Below are 23,028 nucleotides of genomic sequence, written 5' to 3' on the forward strand. Positions count from 1 at the left end.
CAAGGCTTCTGGACACAGTGTATTTACCACGAGCCACAGAGGTAGACCAGATGCAAGATGATAGGAGAACGAGTGTTCCCATAGCAAAGAGAGGAGGGGATGAGAGTTTCTGGGTTTGAGGGTTAGGACATTAGGGCACTAAGAAAGCAGACGAGCTCCTGGTGTGGCTCAGTGGGTTCAGAACATAACAGAGTATCTGCGAGGATGTGGGTTTGATCCCTGGCCTTGCTCGGTGAGTAAGGATCTGGTATTGCCATAAGCTGGAGCATAGGTTGAAGATGTGGCTTGGATTGGCATTGCCATAGCTGTGGCACAGGCCTGAAGTGGCAGCTCCCATTGAACCCCTAGCCTGGGAACGTCTATGTGGCAGAGGGGTGGCCATAAAAAGGGAAGATAAAAAAGGCAGGAGAACCACTTTTCTTCCTAAAGTCGGGATGGGGACCCATGTGTTCTCAAGATGTAAAGGAGCACATCAAAGGGTAGGGAGTTGGCTGAAGGCAGGAACCCACAAGACAGAAAAACTCCTTTGAGGAGGGACATGATGTGTAGGTCCTGGCCATGGGGGAGAGCCATTGATCTCTGTTGACTGGCCTTATTTCTCACATTCCAGGCAGACATCGTGAATCGGTCCCCTGAGCTACCCGGCCATGATCCCTGCTCGGGACCATGCGTGAAGACGCAGCTCTGGCTGCTCCTGGAGCATGTGTAGAGGCAGGCCTCCGTGGAGGCGAGGAATTCGGAGTAGAGTCATGGCAGCTTCCAGTTGGGTCCTTCTCCTGGGCTGGGCCCCTCAGGCAAGAATGAAGCAGGCGAGATGGAGAGTGACACCAGCAAGGGGGTGAGGAAGGAGCTGTGGGAAACGTGGAGAGTTATTATCTGCTCATCATTCGAGAAACGTTCCCTGCATGCTTCCTATAGGCCCAGGTGTTCTGTTCCTGAGACAGTTGTTCGGAAAGCATGGACAGCATAGGGAGCCCTGAGATCGGACTCTGTGCCCACCCAGCCTCCTTGCCAGGTCCTTATGCTCCTTCTCCAGCCACTCCCCAGCCCGTCTGTCACATGGAGGGCCAGAGAGGGTACCCAAGAACAGCCTGTGTGGACTTCCCTACAGTACCCTAAAATGTGGTTTCTTTTTGTCCCAAGAGCCCCAGGATTTAAGTGACCTTGAAATGGTCTCCAAGGGAACCCGCTGCCCCTCCTTCAGCACCCTCTGCCCACTACCTCCACAGAATCTCTGGAGACACCCTTTGTAAACCCCTGATCCAGCCCACCTCCTCCAGGACCCCACACACTTGCTGGGAGTGAGGCACCTCTCAATGGGATCCAGGATCGTCCTGAGGGCATTGAGGTAGTTGTGTCTCCTTCTCGTAACTGCACGAGGGCCCTGACCCTGTGTGCCCTGAGGCCAGCCCCCACTGGGGATCTTGTGTCTTGTGGGACAGATCAATTCCTGCCCTCCCTTCCCCCAGAACTTACGGTCAGGTCCAAAACTTCTTGTGGACAAAGATGACAGAGACACCCACCAGCAGCAGGGCCTTCAGCACTAGGATAAGAGTTACTAGGAGAGGACAAGCTATCTTTTGGTCTGGAAATGAGAAGACAGGAGGACACATTAGAGAAACCCCGCAGGAGCCATTCCCAGGGGCCTCCACTTACGCCATCTGAGGCCACCTGGGCCCATCAACACTCTGAGGCTTTGAACCTGATCCCGTCCTGGGCACTAAGTGGAACAGACAGCCTTCTCACCCACTCCTTCTCACCCACTCCTGTCTCAGGCTGCAGGGGTCCTATTACTTGAAGAGCAAATGCCAGAACTGAAAATAGCTGTGAGTCAAGAGAAAAATCATCCAAATCCTGATGGATGAGCTCTCACTAAGCTGCCATCCCACCCTCTCCCGGCCACCAGGAGAAGAGCCCGAGAAACAGACAAGGGTAGCAGCAAAGGCACACAAAAGGTATTGGGAAATACCATCACCAATGATAAATCCACCCTACATTGGAGAAAACTGAAAAGTCTCCTGTAGAGAAGAGCAGCCCTCACAGGATGGGGATTCAAAGTCGGCCTGATTGAAAAGAGTTGGCAGAGTCCCCTTACATGGCAACTCGGATGAACACTAGTGACTGCGTTAAGGCTTTTGAAAGGAGCACATTAGCTCAGGTTTTCGGAGTGAGGCCATCTGATCCCAAAGATTCTTCGAAGTAAAAGAGGGAGGCAAGAGAGTCAGAGAAGGAGGGGAGATGGGAAAACCAGTGATCAGGGGTGTGGGGCCCTTTGCCAAGGACTGTCGGACCTCTGGAAGCTGGCAAGGACAAGGAAAGGGATTCTCCTCTAGAACCTTCAGAAGGATCACAACCTGGCGAACCCCTGCAGGCTTCTGTCCTCTGCAAGTGTAGGACAGTGCCGTGGTCTTGTATTAGATCACTCCACCCGGCAAGTTCTTAGTGGCAAAAAGAGCCTCATTCAAGGAGGACACATGTCACTCAGCGGGCAGTCAGGATGTAACGTATGTGACTCCTGGGTAGAAAAGGCAAAAACAAAGGAAGAAGAGCAGTTTGGCAATTGCATGGCGAAGGGAAAAGGAAAAAAGTAAGGGAGAGGGATTTGGGTTCCTGAAAGGCAAAAGAACTACAAACCTAGAGGATTCAGAATCTTTCAACACCACTGTCAAAACCACCGAGCCAGCAAGCAAGCCGAAACTCCATTAACATAGTAGATGATGCTGTGCTGGGAGAAGCGAGATCCCTTAAGCTGGACATGGTGTCAAACCTCCCAATCCCATCAAAAGGAACAAAAAGATGTGCATCCTCATGCTAGACTCACTGGACCCAGGACAGCCGTGGCTGTTGCCCTCATGTGCCTGGGGCAGGCTGTGGGACCCGGGCAGCACTGTCCCAAAGGCATCTTGCCCGTTGCTCCAGTCTTCCAACCTAGACTCCCAGAAAACCATTTCCAGCCTTAATACACTAGCAGGCATGCCAGGTCAGGCACCTGGAAGCACCCACAGTACCAGCCAAAGCAGGAGATGGAAGATGACACAGCAAGTTCAAGTAGCCCCCAGACAAGAGGGAATGGACTTGGTTTTCCTCTTCTCCTTGTTTGGTCAAACGGGAACCCCAGAAACAACCTGGAAAGAGTGTAGGAGGGCTCTGAGGAGGAAGAGGAGGCAGAACAGCTGGAGACCTGAGCACTGGCGGAAGAAGACAGCAGTCAGGCAGCAGGTCCACTCTCCTAGTGGCCCAGGAGGAGACCCAGGGGTGGCACTGGACTAAAGGAAAGGTCGCAACCAGTCGTGTATGTTCCTGCCTCAAGAAAGGACACAGAATGAGCAAAAGAAAGCTAAAGCAGAAGGAGGGAAATAATATAGAAGCAAAACCATTAAAGCTGGAAACAGGTACACAATGGAATACATAACTAAAAGAAAAAACACAGGTTCTTTTAAAAGAAAAATAAAACTGGGAAACTTCTAGGTCTTCCGATTTCTAGCAAAAAGAAAAGCAACATGATACACGTCCAGTATCAGGTATCAAAGAGAGGACATCACTACAGAACCTGCAGACATCAAAACCGTAGTAAGAAAATACTATGAACGATTGTAGAGGCAGAAATCATGGACTAAATACCTTCAGATGAAATAATTTGAATATTCTTAACCAATCCAACTTCTTGCCAGTAATTTGAAATCAAGAGTAAAGTGAGGTGTTCCGGTCGTGGCGCAATGGAAACAATCCAACTGGGAACCATGAGGTTGCGGGTGCGATGCCCGGTCTCTCTCAGTGGGTTAAGGATCCGGCCTTGCCATGAGCTGTGGTGTAGGTTGCAGACTTGGCTCGGATCTGGCGTTGCTATGGCTGTGGTGTAGACGGGCAGCAACAGCTCCAATTGGACCCCTAGCCTGGGAATCTCCATATTCCACAGGTGCTGCCCTAAATAAGACAAAGGACAAGAAGATGAAAAAAAAAAAAGGAATAAAATATTATTCTTGAGACACAGATGGTGTCACAGGAAAATGTCCCTAAATATTTACAGAGGAATTAAGAACACTTTTCGTCCACGTAAGAACCATAAAAGAAACTCTGGGGACTTCCCAAGATGGCTCAGGGGAAAGGAATCGGACTAGTATCCATGAGGATGTGGTTTGGATCCCTGGCCTCATTTAGTGGGTCGGGGATCCAGTGCTGCCAGGAGCTGTGGTGTAGGTTGCAGATGGCTCCCATCTGGCACCACTGTGGCTGTGGCGTAGGCTAGCAGCTGTAGCTCGGATTCCACCCTGAGCCTGGGAACTTCCACTTGCCGCGGTTGTGGCCCTAAAAAGAGAAAAGAACAGAAATAAAAGAAAACAAGGAAATTTTGTAAAATTGAATTTGTACTCCACTTCAGATGATATAAGGGAATTATTGTTGATTTTACCAAGTGTGTAATGGTTTTGAGACGATCCGTGTTCGTAATCATAGGACCACACACTTGTGGACTCTTTGGCCCTGTGCATGTGCACACAGGACTAAGTCATGAGTGGACACAATGATGCAACTTCTCTGTATCTCTGGTGTAAGGGAAGTGGGTGCTCCTCCCCTTCCTCCCTTTCTTCATCCAGCAGGCAGAGGGACAGAGACTCTGGATGAACTAGTGTTGACTCCACAGATGAGGACAAGCAAAGGGCCCCTGGGAAGGACTCTGGGCCTTTGAAAGTTCCCCTGGAGTAAAGATTCCTGGAAATCCACTTGACCTTCTCCTGGTGTTGTATGAGAAGACACGTTTTCGTCATAGAAAGGGGATCCCCCCGTGACCTTGGCAGAAGCCCGGCTCAGGGGAACCTGCCTCTGCAGAGTACCTACCCATTGTGCAGGCTGGTGTTTTCTGTCCTCAGAGAGGCAGCTTTACCTTGTTGCGTTCAGCCCAATCACCTGGACTAAAAGCAAGCCATCTGCCACCCCATCAGGCCCATTGCTTCCCGAGTCCCTTCTGTAAAGTCCAAACCCTCAGGGTGGTGGAAGCAGGAAAGGAGATCACCACTGCAGAGAGATTGGTGTTTAGTAAATGTGCAGTGAGCACCTGGGATCCCTGCTGCTCCACGGCCACAAATCAGCGACAAAGCAGGGCTGGACACGGACCCCTCTCGGTCACCCCAGTGCCTGGCCCAGACTCCAACTTCACAGTCTTCAGAGCGCCCCTTCCAGAAGATCACAGAGCAGTAGGTACAGACGTCTGCTGGGGGGACATTAGTGACCCCACTAATGGATGGAAGAATCTAGGATGGAGAGAGACTAGGCAGAAGCTAGAAGGAAGGGGATGGAGGGAGGTGGGCGGACAGGGCAGGGTGAAGGTCATTATTGTTAACTGCAGGAAGCAAGAGGCAGGATGCTCTGAACAGGATGATCTCAGGCTTTCCTTTTCTCCTTCCATCCCTCCCTCCCTCCCTTCCGTTAATATGTTAATGTCAAAAGTTCTACAAAACTGTACTAAATTCTTATGAGTAGTAACTCGTGGAGAGTGGGATTTGGGGGAGGGTGATCACTTCAAAATTCTACTTGCTGTTTATAGATTTCTACAGTATTCTATTATAAACATGAATTACTACTCTACATATTTGAAAAAATATCTCATTTAAGTGCCACGTCATGTGACCAGAAGCTTCGCCATGATTTCCACCTGTGTCTTGTTCCTTCTGGTGGACATAAGCCTCCAGGGCATAGTTTCTGGTGACCGCCGGCTGCCCGTCATGCTCCACCTGGCAGGTGAGCAGCAGGGCCTCCCTGTGGGCAGATGAGTTCACCAGGAGCCAGCTGGTCCGGGTGAAGGTCCCATCCTTGTTCTCCATGAGGGTCGAGGCCGTTTCTGTCCGGGACACGGTTCCGTTCTCCAGCCAGGTCAGCTGTAGGCGCTGGGGGTAGAACTTCTTCACCAGGCAGGTGACATTCACCTGGTTCCCCGTCGGGGGCTGTTGGGTAACCTCCAGGGTGGGTGGAACTGAAACAGCACAGGCAGAAGCTCTGACCTTGTGGAACAGACAGGTCATGGGGGAGGGGCTGGATCCCAGCTCCCAGCACAGCAGGGAGTCACCCAGGACCGAGCCAGGCCGGCCACGGGTGCTCTCACACCGAGGGCCTCTGGGCCTATGAATGAAAGCACTGAGCACAGTGCAGGGCACACAGTAGGTGCTCCGGACCTGTCATTGGGGTATAAGGAGGGAAATCTACAAGCACAGCCCCTGGCATGCGGTGGGAATATCATAACTGGCGCAAAACACATGAAATCACCAAGCACACGGGGGCCTGGCTTAGAGCAGGTGCTCCGTCGTTGGAGATGCTCTGGGTCGAGTCAGGGAACCTCTGAGCACAGGGCCTGGACATGACCCACCTCGCGGCTGCCATGGAAGCAGCAGTGAGTGGCCAGCACAGCTAGGAGCCTGGTGGTTGGGCAGGACTGTCAGGAAGCAGATTCCAGGCAGTTCAAGGCAGGGGGAGGGGCAGGCTGGGGGTTGGGGCAGGTGTGGCCGTGGGCTGATGTGAGGGTATCTACCTCGGATGGTCTCAGACAAGTGGGCAGTTCCACGGAGAGGAGGGCCCCCTTGCAGGGTGACGTGGGCCACCTCACAGATGACCTGGGAGTGCACATCCCCCAGAGCCAGCAGCACCTCGGTGGTGCTGGAGATGCTGTAGGAAACGTTTTCCTCGGGCTCCACGCTGGTCTGGGAGGCTGGGAGCTCATTGCCATTTTTGAACCATTTCAGGGAGATGCTTCTGGGAGAGAAGCCGTGGGATTTGCAGGTGAAGCGCACTGTCTGCTCAGGTGTGGCCCTCGCCGCAGGGCCTGAGACCACGGGCCGAGAGGGCTTGGCTGCAAAAGGAGCATTTTTAAACAATCAACATGAGCGTGACTTCCATCACTAAGCATAAGCGCGTGACGCACTCAAGAACTTTCGATATGTTATTTTTAATGCCCTGATAATGCTGGGCTGGCAGGTCAGCATCCTCAACTTTCAGAGGGACCCAGGTTCCCAGAGGTGAGCTCTGAGTAAGGGGCAGGGCCCACGTGGAATTCTGAGCCCACGCTCAATGTAAACCTTCCTTCCTCTGCCAGGTGATGTCCCACTGACCTGGGCACAGGAACAGAAGTGAGGATTCGTGTGTCACCCTCCTGGTCACGGTTCCTAGCTGGCCTCCCCTGCAAAACCCGTTATCCTGCCCAGCATTGCGGTGGGGGGTAAATCAGGCAGTGGAAGCAGCTTTGCTTTGAGTTAAATACATGCTGCTTCACAAAGCTAAACAAAGTAAATTGAGCCTTAACTCAAGACTTTACTTATATCCCAAGCCGTTCCCTCAGGTATTTATGAATATTCTTCAGAGTTTTCATTCTTTCCACAAATAATCTAGTAGGACTAAGGTGTCAATTCCTGACTGTCAAAGGGAGACGGCGAATTTTTTGGGAGTCGTGGTTCTTCTGTTGGGTCAGTGTGGGTTGAAAACAAAGATTGCTGAGTACAGAATCCAAAGGTGGGTAATTTCTTCATTGTGATTAAATCGGAAGAGACACAGACACAGGCTTAAGAAGCAGGTGGATTCATGGATCAGCAAATCAAAAGTGAGGGTGTTTTCACCCTGTGGAGGGTTCTGTAGGGTGTCTCCAAATGGTTCCTAATTATCAAACACCTCCTGTGAAGGTTAGCTGACAACAAATATCACAAATATTTGCACTTATACATTTTAACTTGCTTCCTATAACTCATCAAATGTGTTTTCAGATATAGTAAAGAGGTATCTTAATATGTCAGGTCATAGAAACACCAGCACAAGTTATAGAAACACCAGCACCCTCACCCTCTAAAGGGTTTCTTTGCCCACCTGTTGAGGGTTTCTTTGAAGCCCAAAGATGGCCTGATCTCTCCTTCCCCCTCAGCTCGTTAATCTTCCCACCAGCCTTGTGAGGGAGGCCTGAGCATGGTTCCATTTATGAGACGAGGCTCAGGGAGGACGCGGCTGTCCTGAGTCATCCAGCCCCTGAAAGTCAGAGGTTATCTCACTGCACACAGGACTGAGAAATTTTAGCGCTTCTGTTCTTTATCATTGAGCCTCATTGTCTGATTCTTGACAAAGTGGATAAAGGACCACCTGGTAAGATGAGGGAGAACGTATTACAACCCAGAGTCTGGCACATAGTGGGTGCTTTGTCAGTAGCACCAGTGGTTGGTATTGTCTGATCTGGTCATTCCTAGTTCTAAAACTACCTACTGAATGTTTTTTAAAAAAAGATTCTTAATATGGTGTTTTTAATTTGTTTTGTTTTGTTTTGTTTTACAATGTTTTCTAATTTTTCCATTATAGCTGATGTAGTCTTCTGTCAATTTTGAAAAAGACGCATGTTTGTTGCAGCACTATTCACAATAGCCAAGCCATGGAATCAACGCAAATATCCATGGACCGATGATTGGCTTAAGAAGATGTGGTATATAGACACAATGGCATACTACTCAGGCATAAAAAGGAACAAAATAATGCCATGTGCAGCAACATGGATGGAACTAGAGATTTTACACTAAGTGAAATAAGTCAGAAAGAGAAAGACAAGTACCATATGATTTCACTTCTATCTGGAATCTGATATATGGCACAAATGAAACTTTCCATAGAAAAGAAACACATGGACATGCCTACTTACTCTTTAGGCAGCGAGAAGGAAGAACACAAGCACAGCAAAAATAAACAAACAAACAAAAAAGTCTTAAATCTTGTTCCATGGAGCTGACATGAAAAACCCAAATGAAAAGAACAAAGGAGTAGAAACACCAGAGTATTATTCTCTTCCTCTGCTTTTAAGAATTCCTTCAGCGCACAGGTTAGGAGAACAGGCTTTCCGAATACAAGATACCACAAGCATCTTCCTGCAGGTCAGCCCTTTACAGAGCTGGAAGCATTTGGAAAGGAGGGAGAGCAGCCTTCATGTGTGACACTTTGCTGTGTTGAGGCAGGAGGGCTCTGGGTTGAGCAGTGAGTGTTTGCAGGTATGTCCAGGCTCTGTGTAGACATGGGAGTGTTGAGAGATGGGAAGGGTCCCTTAGCAATGAAGCTTGGGTCTGAACAGGCTGGCCTGAGGGGCAGGAAGCCCCTCTCAGCCCAGGGGAGCGCCACAGGGTGTGGTCTCTGTCAGTCCAACAGTTTTGTTTCTTGGGCTACTATGAGCTGGCCCTGGCCCAGCCTATGCTGAAGCCCTCACACCTCAAAGAGCAGTTCTTGCAGCTCCGTCCCCAAGGTGGAGTCGCCCATGTCAGGGCAAAACCACAGCTCTCCCTCTGGGACTCAGGGAACTCGGAGCCCAGGCCCCTCCGCCCTGGCTGGGCCTCAGCACCCTCTGCAGGAGGTAGAACACTCGGCTGCCCAGGCCCACGTCTGCCCAAGTCAATCTGAATTTCTAGTGTGGAGCCAGGGTCTGGGGAGCTGGTCAGGGTTCCCAGGTGGTCCAGATGAGGTTGAAAGGCACTGGCTCCACCCCATCCCCAGTGAGGCTTAGTCCTGGAGGGAGAGGGACCCCTCCGAGGTCCCTCTGGCTCAGGGGATCAGAGCGACCTTTGGTGGAATGTGTATCACGTGCCAGGCTCTGCTCTAAGACCTTTCTAAGCATCGCTCAGTGGCTCTGAGGACAGTGCTGTCCCTGATGGACCAGGACCCCGAGCATAATGTGGGGAGGATTTGTCTAGGCCCTAGAGCCAGGAAGGGGCCGAGGCTGGATGGGGTCCAGGCAGGGGCCTCGGCTCAGGCTCTCAACCTCTGTGCACTGACCCCCAGGAACCCCCTCCCTCACCCACCCACCAGGGCTCCTAGACCCTCTCCAGTCAGCACAGACTCCTGAGGACTCACAGCCTGGGTGGCCAGCAGCCTCGCTGACAGAGAGACTGTCCTGTCACCAGGTCCCTGTACCCTCAGGACACCCTGCCCAAGCTGGTGTGATAACCCTCCTTGCACAGGGGAGGGGATGAGGCCCAGCACAGGGAACTGGTCATGACCTTGACATAACACTGGCTTTGGGGCTCCCTGCTCTGTGCTGGGGATGTAGACAGAGCACCTCAGGTCCTTCCGACTCTCCTCAAAGGAGACCATGAGATCACCAGTTTACAATGAGAAACCTGAGGCTGAGAGCAATGAAGGGACTGTCCCCCACCCTCCCCACTGTGTCCCAGAAGTCTTTCCTGTCACCTCAAAGCTTTCATGCCCATCAACAGAGCCAGTGCCCCCACACCCGCCCCCATACTAACAACCCCCCCTTTCCCTCCTAGATTCCTGACGTTGAGCAGCTACAGGGAGGAGTGGCCTCTGCGGGCCCAGAACTGGGGCCCCTGAAGCATCAAGGGTGAGACCTGGATCCTGACCCCTGAGTCTAGAATATGAGCTCTTGCTGGTGGGGGGCCCCAGGTAGTGCCTTCCAGGGGGCAGCACCCTGTCCTTGTCCTCAGTCTGCAGAGCCAGGGATGGGCATGCGTGGTGCGGCTGGGACGGCAGGGGCCCCTCTCTGCTTGTCCAACCTGCCCTGCCCGGGGATGCACCTGCAGGCTCCTCACTGAAGGGGCAACATCACAGCACTGGGGAGAAAAGGCTCCTGATGCTTTTCAGTGTGTGGAGCCCTGTCTTTGAAGAAGAGATTCAGCACATCATGAGCATCGCATCTCTGCTGAATATGCTTGTGAAGCTAGACTTGCCTCCTACACAAGACCCTTTGAAATGCTTATTGCTGGGAGACCAGGAAGACCCGTATTACTACAGGGCTTTCAGGAGAGGCTGGAGCTTTCTGCACACTTTGACAAGCACAGCACGGTGTGCAGAGAACAGAGCTGTGAGTCAAGCTGCTTGGGGGTCCGCCTTGGCTCCCCTCCCTGCTCGCCAGCCAGGTCTGCTCTCTGAGCCTCAGTGTCCTCATCTACAAAGGAAAACCAGACGGCCCCTCCCTCAGAGCACCGGTTGGAAGGAATAAGAGGCATGAGGAAGATTCAGCCTCTGAGGAGGGGCTGCTGCTCCCCGACCCCTCCCACTTCCTTCCTTTCTCATCCAGGGACTCATCGGGGCAGGGGCTTGGGCAAGAGGATGAGCCCTGTCCTGGGGGGCAGCAGATCTGAGGGGCATGGGAGCCACTTACTAGCTGTGACTGGCGGGGCAAGGGGCTCCCCCTTGGGAAGTTTAGCAACATCTGCAAAGTCAGGATGAAGCCACCTTCCCTGCTTAGGTCCAGGGCTTGTGGGGAGACCGGAGGGCTACCCTTACGAGGAGGGAAATTTCACAGTAAAACGGCAAAATTAAGATACACATACTGCCCTGTTGCCAAATCTAGTACTGTGCTGTTGCTGTGTTGGGGATGCTCGGTTGGGTCAGGGTTGTGGTACCTCTGGGTGAAGCATGGCGAAGGCTGAAGTCATTTTTACAGAGATTTTGAAATGTACTATATGCCGTAAATCTCATTTTTTGTCTTGTCCTTCAGGGAAACCCCTGCCACACTCCAAAGGGACACTAAATGACATGTTCACCTTAAATAAACTACACAGGCTGGAGCTCCTCCTGTGGTTTCTGAAGACGGGCAGCCCGAGACCCAGGCTGGATTCCTGGCCTGGCCCAGCAGGTGAAACAATGCAGCGTTGGGGCATCTGCGGGATAGGTTGTAACGGCAGCTTAGTTGTGATTGCTGGCCCGGGAACTCCACATGGTTGAGTGCGGCCAAAATAAAATTAATGAAAGGCACATACTCTCGGGCCTAGCAATGCCACGTCCATGGATGTTTCCCCTTTGAGTAGTGATGCATCTACCAGGTTATGCACTGCAGCGCTTTCAGCCCAAGGTTGGGAAGAGCTTGGTGTCCTCAACAGGAGCCTGTCAAGTGAACCATGCTCTGTGCATACGCTGAGTGTTGAGCAGCTGATAAAACAATGGGCAGCTCTGGGGGCTGATGTCTTGGGCACACTGTGGGGGCAATCTCAGGGGGCAGGATGTGAGGTCTGGTCTGTGACCAGGCAAGTCCCTTTGACTTGCTGTTTCCTTATCCCTGAAGGCAAAGGGCTGTGGAGCCAAGCAGACTGGGGCCCCAGACCTTTCCCACCAAACACCAGTCCTGGGGCCTTGAGCAAATAGCACAACCTCTCAAGGCCTGAGATTTCCTGGTCAACCAAAGGAAGTGAAAGCAAATCAAGAGCCAGACCATAGGTAAGCACGCTCTGCCTCTCCTGGTTCTTAATTCTTGCTGGAAGAGTGGAGGACCTTCTGACTGAGGTGCTGTCACAGAGCAGGGGGTGAGGCGTCCCCGCCATACTCACCACTCACAGTGAGCTGAGTGCCCGGCCCAGACCTAAACTCCACGTCCACAGGGGTCTCTCTCCGGAACTTCACACAGTAGTAGGTCCCGGCGTCTGCGGGGTTGATGTTCCGGATGCGGATGGAAAAGTCCATGTTGTCTCTCCTTGTGGTATCTGAAGCATTTGTTACTCGGGGGAAGTGGCTCCCATCTCCTTTGAAATTGTAGATTAACTCCCGGGCTGGTCCTGTCCCCTTGAACCACTTTTGGGGCCCAATGGGGATCAGGGAGGTCACAATGCAGGGCAGAGTGGCCGTCTCTCCAGCTGCGACAGACACGGACCTCTCAGGCTGAAGCACCTGCAGCCCCTCCTCACCTGCCACTCCTGGAGGGAAACACACAGCAGTTGGTTATTCATCCTTAGGTGGTCCTGCAGGTTTTCTGAGTGCACCATGTGTGGGCCTTGAGCTCAGCCCATTGTATTTACATTGAATGCAACCTTCACACTGAGCCTGTAACACGAGACCCTCATATGAATGAGGGAACTGAGGCACAGAGGGGGTTAAGGATGTGGCAGAGAATGGGTTTGTGTACTTGAGACCTTCCTTTCTACCACGTCACGATTCACCTAATACTTCTGACTGTTCCCTTTGTGGCCTCATGGTGGGTTTCTCTTCTGGCATTTGCATTAGGTGGGACCACATGACTTCTTTAGACCACTGAGTCATGTGGAGAAGTGATGGATGTAATTTGTAGGTTATTCTTTTAACTGCAAGAACCTTTGGACCACCTTTCCTCTTCCCCAGAGGTCAATATGCTCATGATGGAGTCTGTGCCTTCCACCTGGCTCCTGGATCAACAGTGATGTGCCGAACTCCCAACACATGGTGAACGTTTAGTTTCAGGAGAAAGTCAAACATTGTTTCAAGTCCCTGGGTTTTTTTTTTCCCCAAAGACATAGTTGTGTTATATAAGTTACCTAAGGCTGCTATAATAAATTCTGAAATCTTGAGTGGCTTAAAATGACAGTTTATTATTTTATAATTCTGTATGTCAAATAATCAAAAATAGTATTACTGGATTCAAATCAGCATGTGAGCTGGGCTGCATTTCTTCCACAAGCTCTGATTCCAGCCTTTCCAAATTTTTTTTTTTGCTTTTTCCTTTTTCTAGGGCTGTACCTGTGGCATATGGAGGTTCCCAGGCTAGGGGTCTAATTAGAGCTGTAGCCGCTGGCTTACGCCACAATCACAGCTATGTGGGATCCTAGCCACTTCTGCAACCTACACCACAGCTCAGCTCACAGCAACCCCAGATCCTTAACCCACTGAGCGAGGCCAGGGATAGAACCTGCCACCTCATGGTTCCTAGTTGGATTCGTTAACCACTGAACCACGACGGGAACTCCTTTCCAAACTTTTGAGACTGTTTCTGCTCCCCGTCTCATGGTTTCCACCTTCCTATTGCTCCAATCTTGCTTCCACTGTCAGTTGTACTTCTCCATTTTTGCATTCCTTGTGATTACAAAGCCACACTCCTTCTCTGATGGGCTTTGAACCCAGCCAAAACTCAAATTGGGACTCAAATCCACCATCTCTGACTAGGAAGGGACTCAAACCCACGGGCTTCTAGTTGAAACCACTCACCTGGTGTCAGCACTTACTGAAACTCAGGTTCTTTTGTTTCATCACAGAATGAATTGAGCATGAGGCAAAGTGGTAGGCAGAGAGTGAGTCTTATTAGCACAGAATGCTTGTGAGAGACAGAAGCAGGCTGGCAAAGGAAGAGGCTCCCTTTTCATAGTCCAAGAAAAAGAGGGGAGGGGAGAAGACCACCTTCTTCCTCATTTGGGGGTAGATGTCAAGGCTTATATCTTTAGTTCCTCCTCTGACCCTATATGGTTTAACCAGGACTGTCATGGTGCTACTTAAATCATATGTTTATTAGCAAAAGGGTGGTACTATATACTAAAATATGGTACTTCAGCTCAGGTTTTGGTATAATGTCCCCTCTTGCTAGCTTTTTCTTTTTTTTCTCCTTTCACCTATATTTTTGTCTTGAATATATGCAGAAATGCTGGTCTTCCAGGACCATTAACTCCTTGACTTCATGTAAAAAGATTCAGATGCCACATCGATTGTCCTATATTCTATCTGGTTTGCGGCTCCAGTGTGTCTGGAGCCTAGAGGTTCTTGGTCTTCCTTCAAGGTAGTGTAGATGTTTGCTAGGTTACTGCAATCTTTTCCTGGGTGGTCATTAGCTTATGACACTCTCACAAACTCCCTAAAAATTCCCTTTCTGTTTTTAATCCCCTAGTGGGATGTTTAAACTAATTATCTTATTTTATCCCCATAATCACTGCTATTGGGCCATCTTGATAACCTAGGGTATTCTCCAAATAGCAAGAATCTTAATCATTTCTGCAAAATCTCTTTTGCCGTGTAAAGTAAACATGTAAAGTAACACAGGTGAGTATTAAGACATAAATCTCTTGGGGAGGGGGTCTCCTTTCTGTCTACCACACACATCTGTTCTGATAGTTACAGAAGCCTGTTGCCGTAACAGTAGTATATGCATGTGTCATTGGCACACAGGATGAATGACAAAACAGTTTACAGGAATCTGAGAGAAGGGCTCTTCGTGCAGCCTACTGGTCAAACACTTTGTAAAATTAAACTTAATCACTAACAGAAAAAAAAATGGTCCTGGATACAGAGAAATCAAACAACATCCTCTTAAAAAAAATCAGTAGGTCACAGAAGAAATCTCAAGGGAAATTGGAGAATGCTTGGGGACAAATAAAAGCATAAGCACACCGGAGTTCCCATTGTGTTGCAGCAGACATGAACCCAATTAGCATCCACGAGGACTCAGGTTCGACCTCTGGGCTCACTCAGTGGGTCAAGGATCCAGTGTTGCTGTGAGCTGTGGTATAGGTTTTAGGCACGGCTCAGATCCCTCGTTGCTGTGGCTGTGGCATAAGCCAGCAGCTATAGCTCTGATTTGACCTCTAGCCTGATTCAACCTCTAGCCTGGGAACTTTCATATGCCGTGAGTGCAGCCCTAAAAAGACAAAAAAATAAAAATCATAAACACATAATATCAAAACATGTGAAGTTCACAGAAATCAGCTCTAAAAGAAAATTAATAAAGGAAATTAATAACTGAAAATTCAGACAGTTAAAAAAAGATCATAAATCAGTAAGTTTACAGTATATTCGAAGAAACTAGAAAAAGAAGCGTCAAGTAAACCCCAAACCTAAAGTTAGCAGAAGAAAGGAAATAGTCAAGATTAGTGAAGAGAAAACTAAAATGTGAATAGAAAAACAACAGAGAAAATCAGCAAAACGGAGAGTGGTCCTTCAAAAATAGCAACAGAGTTGACAAAACTTTGGGTAGATTGACTAAGGGGAAAACAAAGAGAGAGAGAACACTCAAAGAACTAAAATCGGAAATAAAAGAACATATACTAATAATTTTACAGAAATGAAAGGGAGTATAAAAGAGTACTGTGAACAAATGAACACCAAACAATTGGATAACCTAGAGAAAATGGACACATTCCCAAAAAAGCAGAAAACCAAGGTGTTGAATCAGGAAGAAATAGAAAATGAGAGTACGCCAATAACTAGTAAGAAGATTCAGTCAATAATCAAAAGCCTCCCGACATAGAAGGGCTCCAGACCACTTGTCTTCACTGGTGAATGCTTTCACACTTTAAACGAAAACTAACATTCCTCTTCAAATTCTTCCCAAAAAATTTCTGAATCCTATTGAAATTCATTCTCAGGCATTATCCTGATACCAACCAAAGGCATAACGAGAAAAATACAGACAAATATCTCTTGGACTATTGTTGCAGCAATTCTCAACAAAATTTAGCAAACCCAATTCAATGGCACATCAAAAGAATTATGCACCAGGACCAGTTGGGATTTGTGAAAATCAAACAATGTATTTTACCACTTCAGTAACTGAAGGAAGAGGAGAAATAAAAGATCATTTCGTTTGAAGCAGAACAAGCATTTGACAAAGGTGAACACATTTTCATGATTAAAAACAATCAATAACGTAGGAATAGATGGACATATCTCAATAGCTGAAGTCACATATGAAAAAGCCACAGCTGATAGCAGAGTTGATGATGAAATTCTGAAAGTGTTTCACCTAAGGTTAGGAAGAGAAAGGAGGATGCTCACTGTGCCACTTCTAGTCTACACAATACCGGAAGTTCCAACAAAAGCCATTTGGCAGGAAAAATATACAAAAGATATTCAAACTGGAAAGAAAGAAGGAAAATTATCTCTGTTTGTACATGACATGATGTTTTATGTCCTAATTCTAAAGATTCCCACATTCAAAACTGTCAGAGCTAATTTAAAAATTCAGCAAATTTTGAGATATAAAATCAACACATGAAAATCTGTTGCTTTTCTTAGCTGACATGTTCTATTAAACAGGTATGGTCTGATAGCAGGGCTATAAATCAGAGCTGTTGTTGCACCACAAACCATCCTGTTTCTTTTTTATTGCTTCCCTGCACCGTAAGGAGAAAATCTTGTGGTTCAACATTGCAAGATGTGATTTCAGTTCAGCTAAGTTTTTCTTCCAGAAGTTCATGTCTCAGAATATTGAATTCTTTCTCTCCCACCCCAGATGCTATGTATGAGGAAATCCTGTTGCCTCTTCTTCAGCGTGCAGCCAAAATCTGAACTCTTTCTTCTATATCTACTACTGTCCAGGTGCAGCCAGTTTAATTTTATTGTATTGCATTTTGCATGAATGTAATGGCTTCAAATGCTCTAGTTGCTTCTGTCTACATCCTGTGGTACTCAACTCTCAACCAAATGCTAGAATAAATGAAAACTCATGTCAGATCTCGTCAGTTCTCCCTTCAAAACCTTGTTATGGCAACCATTTCACTCAGAGCAAAAGTCCAAATCCTTGATCTCAGGAGGAAGATTATCTTCTTGGGGCCTTTGCACATGCTGATCCCTATAAGAAAGGCTCTTCCCCCAGGTGACCACATGGCTCACTCCAGCACCTTCTTTCAGTCTTTGCTCACACGTCCCCTTCTCAAGGATGCCCACCCAGGACTGTCATGTTTAAAACATATCCTGCCCTACAGATTCTCCCAATGATCTTATCCGCTACTCTTTTTGAAAAACACCTATCACTTTCTAACTGGTTATACCATTTACTTAACTATTGTTTATTGTTATTTCCTCTACTAAGAATAATCATGAAGGCACCTGCTTTGTCTCTTTAACTCACCACTGCATCCCAAGTTCCTGTCACATTTCCTGGCACATAGTAGGTATCCAAAAATATATGTATGATGTATGAATTGTCAAGTGTGATTATCTCTCTGAGGTGCTGAATTTTAAGTGGGTAATCTCTGTGGAAATTACGTCAGAAACTGAGTTTCCCATATAGATTATTTGGTAAAAAACAAAAGTGATTTGCCTGTATAAAGGAAGCAGAAGAGCCCAGCAGAAGAAAACCACAAACCCTCTTCTCCACACTCTCACCCTTCTCCACATGTATTGGCAGAAGCTGCAGAAACCTCATGAATTTGAAGCAGGGGCACAGTATTAAGGAGAGCAATGGTTAAATCTATGAGCTCTAGTTGCTTGAGTTCAAATCATACCTCTCCCATTTACCACTGAATGACCTTGAACCTCTCCTTGCTCAGCTTTCTTATCTGTAAGGCAGGGGTGACAAGAGCATCTAGCTTAGATATAAGGATCACATGAGTTAACAACCAAAAGGCACTTCCAGCAGTGTCAGGCACATGGTGAGTGTTCAAGAAAATGAAAAGTTATTACTCACTTGATCTCCTAAGACCTGGAGTATTCAACTAGCATGAGATAAAGACAGATATATAGATATGGATATAATCACAGATATAGAAAATATGAATATAGTATAGATATAAGTAATATAGGCAAGAATCCCTTTCTTTCTTCCTCACCCCTACTGAGCAAGGAAGAGGGGACGCTGAGATAGCAATGCACAAAATTCTATTCATTTACCAAAAGAGAAGTTTCCCTGTCTTAACAGCTTGGGGAAGAGAAAGAGGTAGATTTATAGAGAAGCAAACAAGGAGAGATGTTGCTAAAAGACAACAAATACTAAATATCTGTTCATGTTTTTTAATGTAACTAAAAATGATTTGAGAGCAAGGAAGTCTTTTTGAAATCCCATGTGTCTGGGAACATTTCCTCACACCCATTCATAAACACAGACACAGACACACACAGACACACACACACACACACACACAAATGTAGGCATCCACAACCATGAATTAAAGTGTAGCTTAGCATGCTAGCCTACAGGTTGTTTCGAAGATTAAATGAAATTACAACACACATTAAAAGTAGTAAACAATTTTGGAGTTCCCATCATGGCTCAGTAAAATCGAATCTGACTGGCATCCATGAGGATGCAGGTTCAATCCCTGGCCTCTCTCAGTGGGTTGGGGATCCGGCATTTCCATGAGCTGTGGTGTAGTTCACAGACACACCTCAGATCTGACAGTGCTGTGGCTGTGGCATAGGCCAGCAGCTACAGCTCCAATTCGACACCAAGTCTGGGAACCTCCCTGTGCTGCAGGTGTAGCCCTAAAAAGAGGAAAAAAATAAATAAAAGTTAAAAAAAAATTAGCACTGGGAACTATGTCTAGTCACTTATGACAGAACATGATAATGTGAGAAAATACTATGTGTACATGTATGTGTAACTGGGCCACCATGCTGTACAGTAGGAAAAAAATTGGGGAAATGATTTTAAAAAATAAAATAAATTAAAAAAATATCTGCTATAAAAAATTAAAAAATAAAGTAGTAAACAATTTAGCACATAGGAAACAATGAACACATCGCTAACAAAAGTTTGGAAGTACACATAGCAAGATTTAAGCTCTGATGACCTTTGAGTGGCAGGATGGGTGATGACGAATATACTATTTGCTTTTCCTGTTCTTTTCTGCCATTAGCCTCCTCTGAGAAGCTGAGCTGCATAATGTACTTAAAAGAATCAACTCTGAAGCTGAACAGCCTGGACTCAAATCCTGTTCTCCACTGCCTTAGGTAAGTGACATTGGGCAAGTTATTCTCTTTGCCTCAGTTTCCCCATTTTCAGTTTAGGAGTAATAGTCAATTATCACACTGTGATGTTGTGGGGATTAGACAAATTAAGGCACATAATCTTGTTATTGTCAGTGTTGAAGTATCATCTGTTTTGATGAGTCTTGTAACCAGTTGCAGAAAATGGATCCAGAAAAGGAAATGCTCAGATCTATGATTTCATGCTCTGGATAATGCCCAGTCCTTGACCTGTTCTGACTGCCCTGAAGGGCACACCCAAGTTTACATGGAAACTCTAGAAGTTCAGGGGTAGGGGGAGATGCAGGGGGCAGGGAGAGGGGATCTACCCCAAGGAATGCTCACCTGTGAGTCCCAGCATTAGAATCAGCAGCAGGCAAGGAGGAGGGATGGGCATTGTGGAGACCTGAGGAGCCTGGTCTGTCCAAATGTGTGTCCTGGTGAGAACTGGACTTCTGTGCTCTGTGGAGAGGAGAGAAACCCCACTTCCTGTGATATAAGAGGAAGTGCCTATGATTGGATGAAATGGCCATGAGATAGTAACTTACTTCTGGATTCTAGATAGTTCCTACTCCTAAATGGAGAAGCAGAAATCAAGAAGAGAATGTGGCTACGAATTGTAAGTTGATAAGTTACTTACCTTATGTTTCCACAGAGATTGAACAAGCTTAGCAGAAATGTCTTCCTCCACACCTGGGGCCTCTGTTGTCTCCACTGGGCTCCTCAAACCCCTTCATGGTGAGTCCCCATTTGGAGCTCTAAGCCTAGAAGGACGTGTAGTTGTAGGTTGTGTACATAGTCCCAAGCCCAGGACCCTAGGATGGGGCTGGCTGGTGGTCTCATTCTGCACCTGCCCCGACAATATTTACTCAACTGGAAAAAGGAAGAGGGTGCCAGGCCCTTTTCAGCATTGGGATGGATTGAGATCTTCTCCTGAAATGACTCCCTATTCCAACCCTTTATTGATGTAACTGTTAAAATTTAGCTCAAATGCACAGTGCAAAGTGAACCTCAGAACTTGTATGGCCTATGTCCAAAAATGAATCATTTACTACTTCCTTTAGGAGAGAAGTGGGTTATATGACTCAGAAATTATACTCCCAGGCTTTTATCTCAGAGAAATGAAAAATACGTCCAAAAAAAATTTATAGCAGATTTCTTTGTAAAGCAAAAAACTGGAAAAAATTAAAATGTCTAATTATAAGTGAACAATTTAACAAATTCTAGTACATCTGTACCACTAAATGCTGCTCAGTAATCCAAAGGAATGAGTTATATATGTATGTGACAACTAAAAATTCCTTTAAGGCATTATGTTGAGTGAACAAAGCCAATCTCAAATGTCAATTCCACTTATACAACATTCTCAAAATTATAGATATATAGAAAACAGAATGGGATTTGCCAGAGGTTTGGTTTAGTGGGGATGTACATCATTTTAAAGGGCTAGCACATGGAAAACTTTGTGGTCATGAAATGGTTTGCACCCTCATCATGGTGGTGGTTACACAAATATACACATGAGACGATCAATACAAGTTAAAACAGATTGTTATAAACTCAGCTTTCTCATAGTCATAATAACAGAGACATTTTCTATTAAGTTATCCAAAACTATAATTATATAGGGTGATGAGGGTATAAGATATTCATGTGTGACCTGAGATCAGGAGTAACAAAATATTACATCCCCATCTTCCACAGTGGGATGTCATTAAATAATGTCTAAGAATAATAAATCATGCAGTATCAATATAAGCATGCTATATGACATATAATAGTAAAACTTAAAATAATCAGTTAAAAGAGTTGAAAATTGTTTCTTCTGGGATGTGTAAAATGGCAGGAGAGTAGGGAGACTCCGGTTTTCATATATAGAACTTGTAGAACTATTTGACTTGTAAACCATTTGTATATGAATATTTGATAAAGCTAAAACTAATGTAGATGATTGGATTAATGTTAACAGAGTTCCATATTAAAATAATACTCTTATTATTAGCAATAGTAAGAGTTTTTTCAGCTTGCCTGATATAACATTGATGACCTACCTCAATTACAATACTATACAGTGGTCAAAACCACTGAAAACAGTAATCGTAATTTTTAAAGATCCCAATATTAAATATAGTTGTAGTTAGAGATGCATAAGACCATCAGGGGAAAAAATTGCAAAATTATGTATTTAAAATCATTTAAAAAACCAAAATGAATAGAGGTATATTGTATCCAAGAATTTGAAAATTCAATATTGCAGATGTCAATTTTCCCAAATTAATATATACACTCAATGCAATCAAATAATAATTCTAAAACAGTTTTTCATGAAACTTGAAAGAGTGATTTTAAAATACATTTGGAGACTGAAAGTAAGGGGATGAAATGACCAGAAAGCAGGTATCAATACTCACATAAAATAGACCTTAAAGCAAAGTCTATAACAAAAGACAAAGAAGACATTATATCATAATAAAGAGACTAATACAAGAAGAGGATATTAAACTCATTAACATGTGTATCTAATACAGGAGCACCTAAATATACAAAGAAAATATTAACAGGCATAAAGGGGGAAGTTGACAATAACACAGTAATAGTAGGAGACTTTAACCCCCTTACATTGATGTACAGATTGCACAGAGATAAAATCAATAAGGAAACAATAATCTTAAATGACACAGTTGACCAGTTGAAATTAATACATATCCACACAAAACCAGCAGAATAAACATCTTTTCAAATGCACATGCAACTTTCTACAGGATAGATCATATACAAGGCCACAAAGCAAGTCTCAACAAATTTAAGAGGATAGAAATTATATCATGTATTTTTTTCCCAACCACAATGATTTGAAAGTAGGAATCAATTACAGGAAGAAAAATGGGGAAACACAAGCACATGGAGACTAAAAAACATACTAGCAAAAAACCAATGGGTCAATGAAGAAATCAAAAAGGAAAGCAGAAAATATCATAAGACAAATGAAAATAAAAACAAAACTTTCCAAAATCTGTAGGATGTAGTGAAAACATTTTGAAGAGGGAAGTTTATAGCAATACAGAGCTATTCAAGAAACAAGGAAAACTTCAAACAATATTACCTACCTTCTAAAGGAATTAGAAAAGGGATAACAAGTGTTCCCATTGTGGATCAGTGGATTAAGAACCCAACATAATGTCTGTGAGGATGTGGATTCGATCCCTGGCCTCACTCAGTAAGTTAAGGATCTGGCATTGCCACAAGCTGTGGCATAGCTCATAGATGCACCTCAGATCTGGTGTTGCTGTGTCTATTGACCCAGCTGTAGCTCTGATTTGACCACTAGCCCAGGAGCTTCCATATGCCACAGGTGAGGCAAGAAAAGAAAAGAAAGGAAAATAAAAGAGAGAACAAAGTAAGCAAAGTCAGCAGAAGGAAAGAAATAATAAAGCTCATAGAGGATATAAATAAAATAGAGACAGGAGTTCCCGTCGTGGCGCAGTGGTTAACGAATCCAACTAGGAACCATGAGGTTGCGGGTTCGGTCCCTGCCCTTGCTCAGTGGTTTCACGATCCGGCGTTGCCGTGAGCTGTGGTGTAGGTTGCAGACGCGGCTCGGATCCCGTGTTGCTGTGGCTCTGGCATAGGCCGGTGGCTACAGCTCCAATTCAACCC

General features: G+C 46.2%; 1 protein-coding gene across 2 annotated transcripts; it reads right to left on the reverse strand.

Annotated features, from left to right (window-relative positions):
• On the reverse strand, positions 1-19,840 carry LOC125122737 (tyrosine-protein phosphatase non-receptor type substrate 1-like). 2 transcript variants are annotated; one of them, XM_047771444.1, is made up of 6 exons: positions 19,717-19,840; positions 12,285-12,647; positions 6,518-6,835; positions 5,636-5,965; positions 1,477-1,585; positions 1-850 (listed from the first exon to the last, which is right to left on the reverse strand). In XM_047771444.1, exons 1-5 carry the CDS (start codon positions 19,766-19,768, stop codon positions 1,479-1,481), a joined length of 1,170 nt encoding a protein of 389 aa, XP_047627400.1. In that variant the 5' UTR covers positions 19,769-19,840; the 3' UTR covers positions 1-850; positions 1,477-1,478. The 2 variants fall into 2 exon arrangements, with proteins under 2 accessions (XP_047627400.1, XP_047627401.1); XM_047771445.1 differs by having other exon boundaries at positions 5,648-5,965; positions 19,717-19,837.
• Between the last annotated feature and the right edge of the window lie 3,188 nt (positions 19,841-23,028).

Source organism: Phacochoerus africanus, chromosome 3, assembly GCF_016906955.1.
Source record: "Phacochoerus africanus isolate WHEZ1 chromosome 3, ROS_Pafr_v1, whole genome shotgun sequence".
Lineage (NCBI taxonomy): Eukaryota > Metazoa > Chordata > Mammalia > Artiodactyla > Suidae > Phacochoerus > Phacochoerus africanus.

Excerpts from the sequence above, each read along its gene's own strand:
- LOC125122737 (XM_047771444.1), bottom strand. The coding sequence starts at position 19,768 with ATGCCCATCCCTCCTCCTTGCCTGCTGCTGATTCTAATGCTGGGACTC. Across the intron at positions 12,648-19,716 it reads TCTAATGCTGGGACTCACAG|GAGTGGCAGGTGAGGAGGGG; the intron begins GTGAGCATTCCT and ends GTTTCCCTCCAG. Across the intron at positions 1,586-5,635 it reads AGACACAGGTGGAAATCATG|ACCAAAAGATAGCTTGTCCT; the intron begins GCGAAGCTTCTG and ends TCTCATTTCCAG.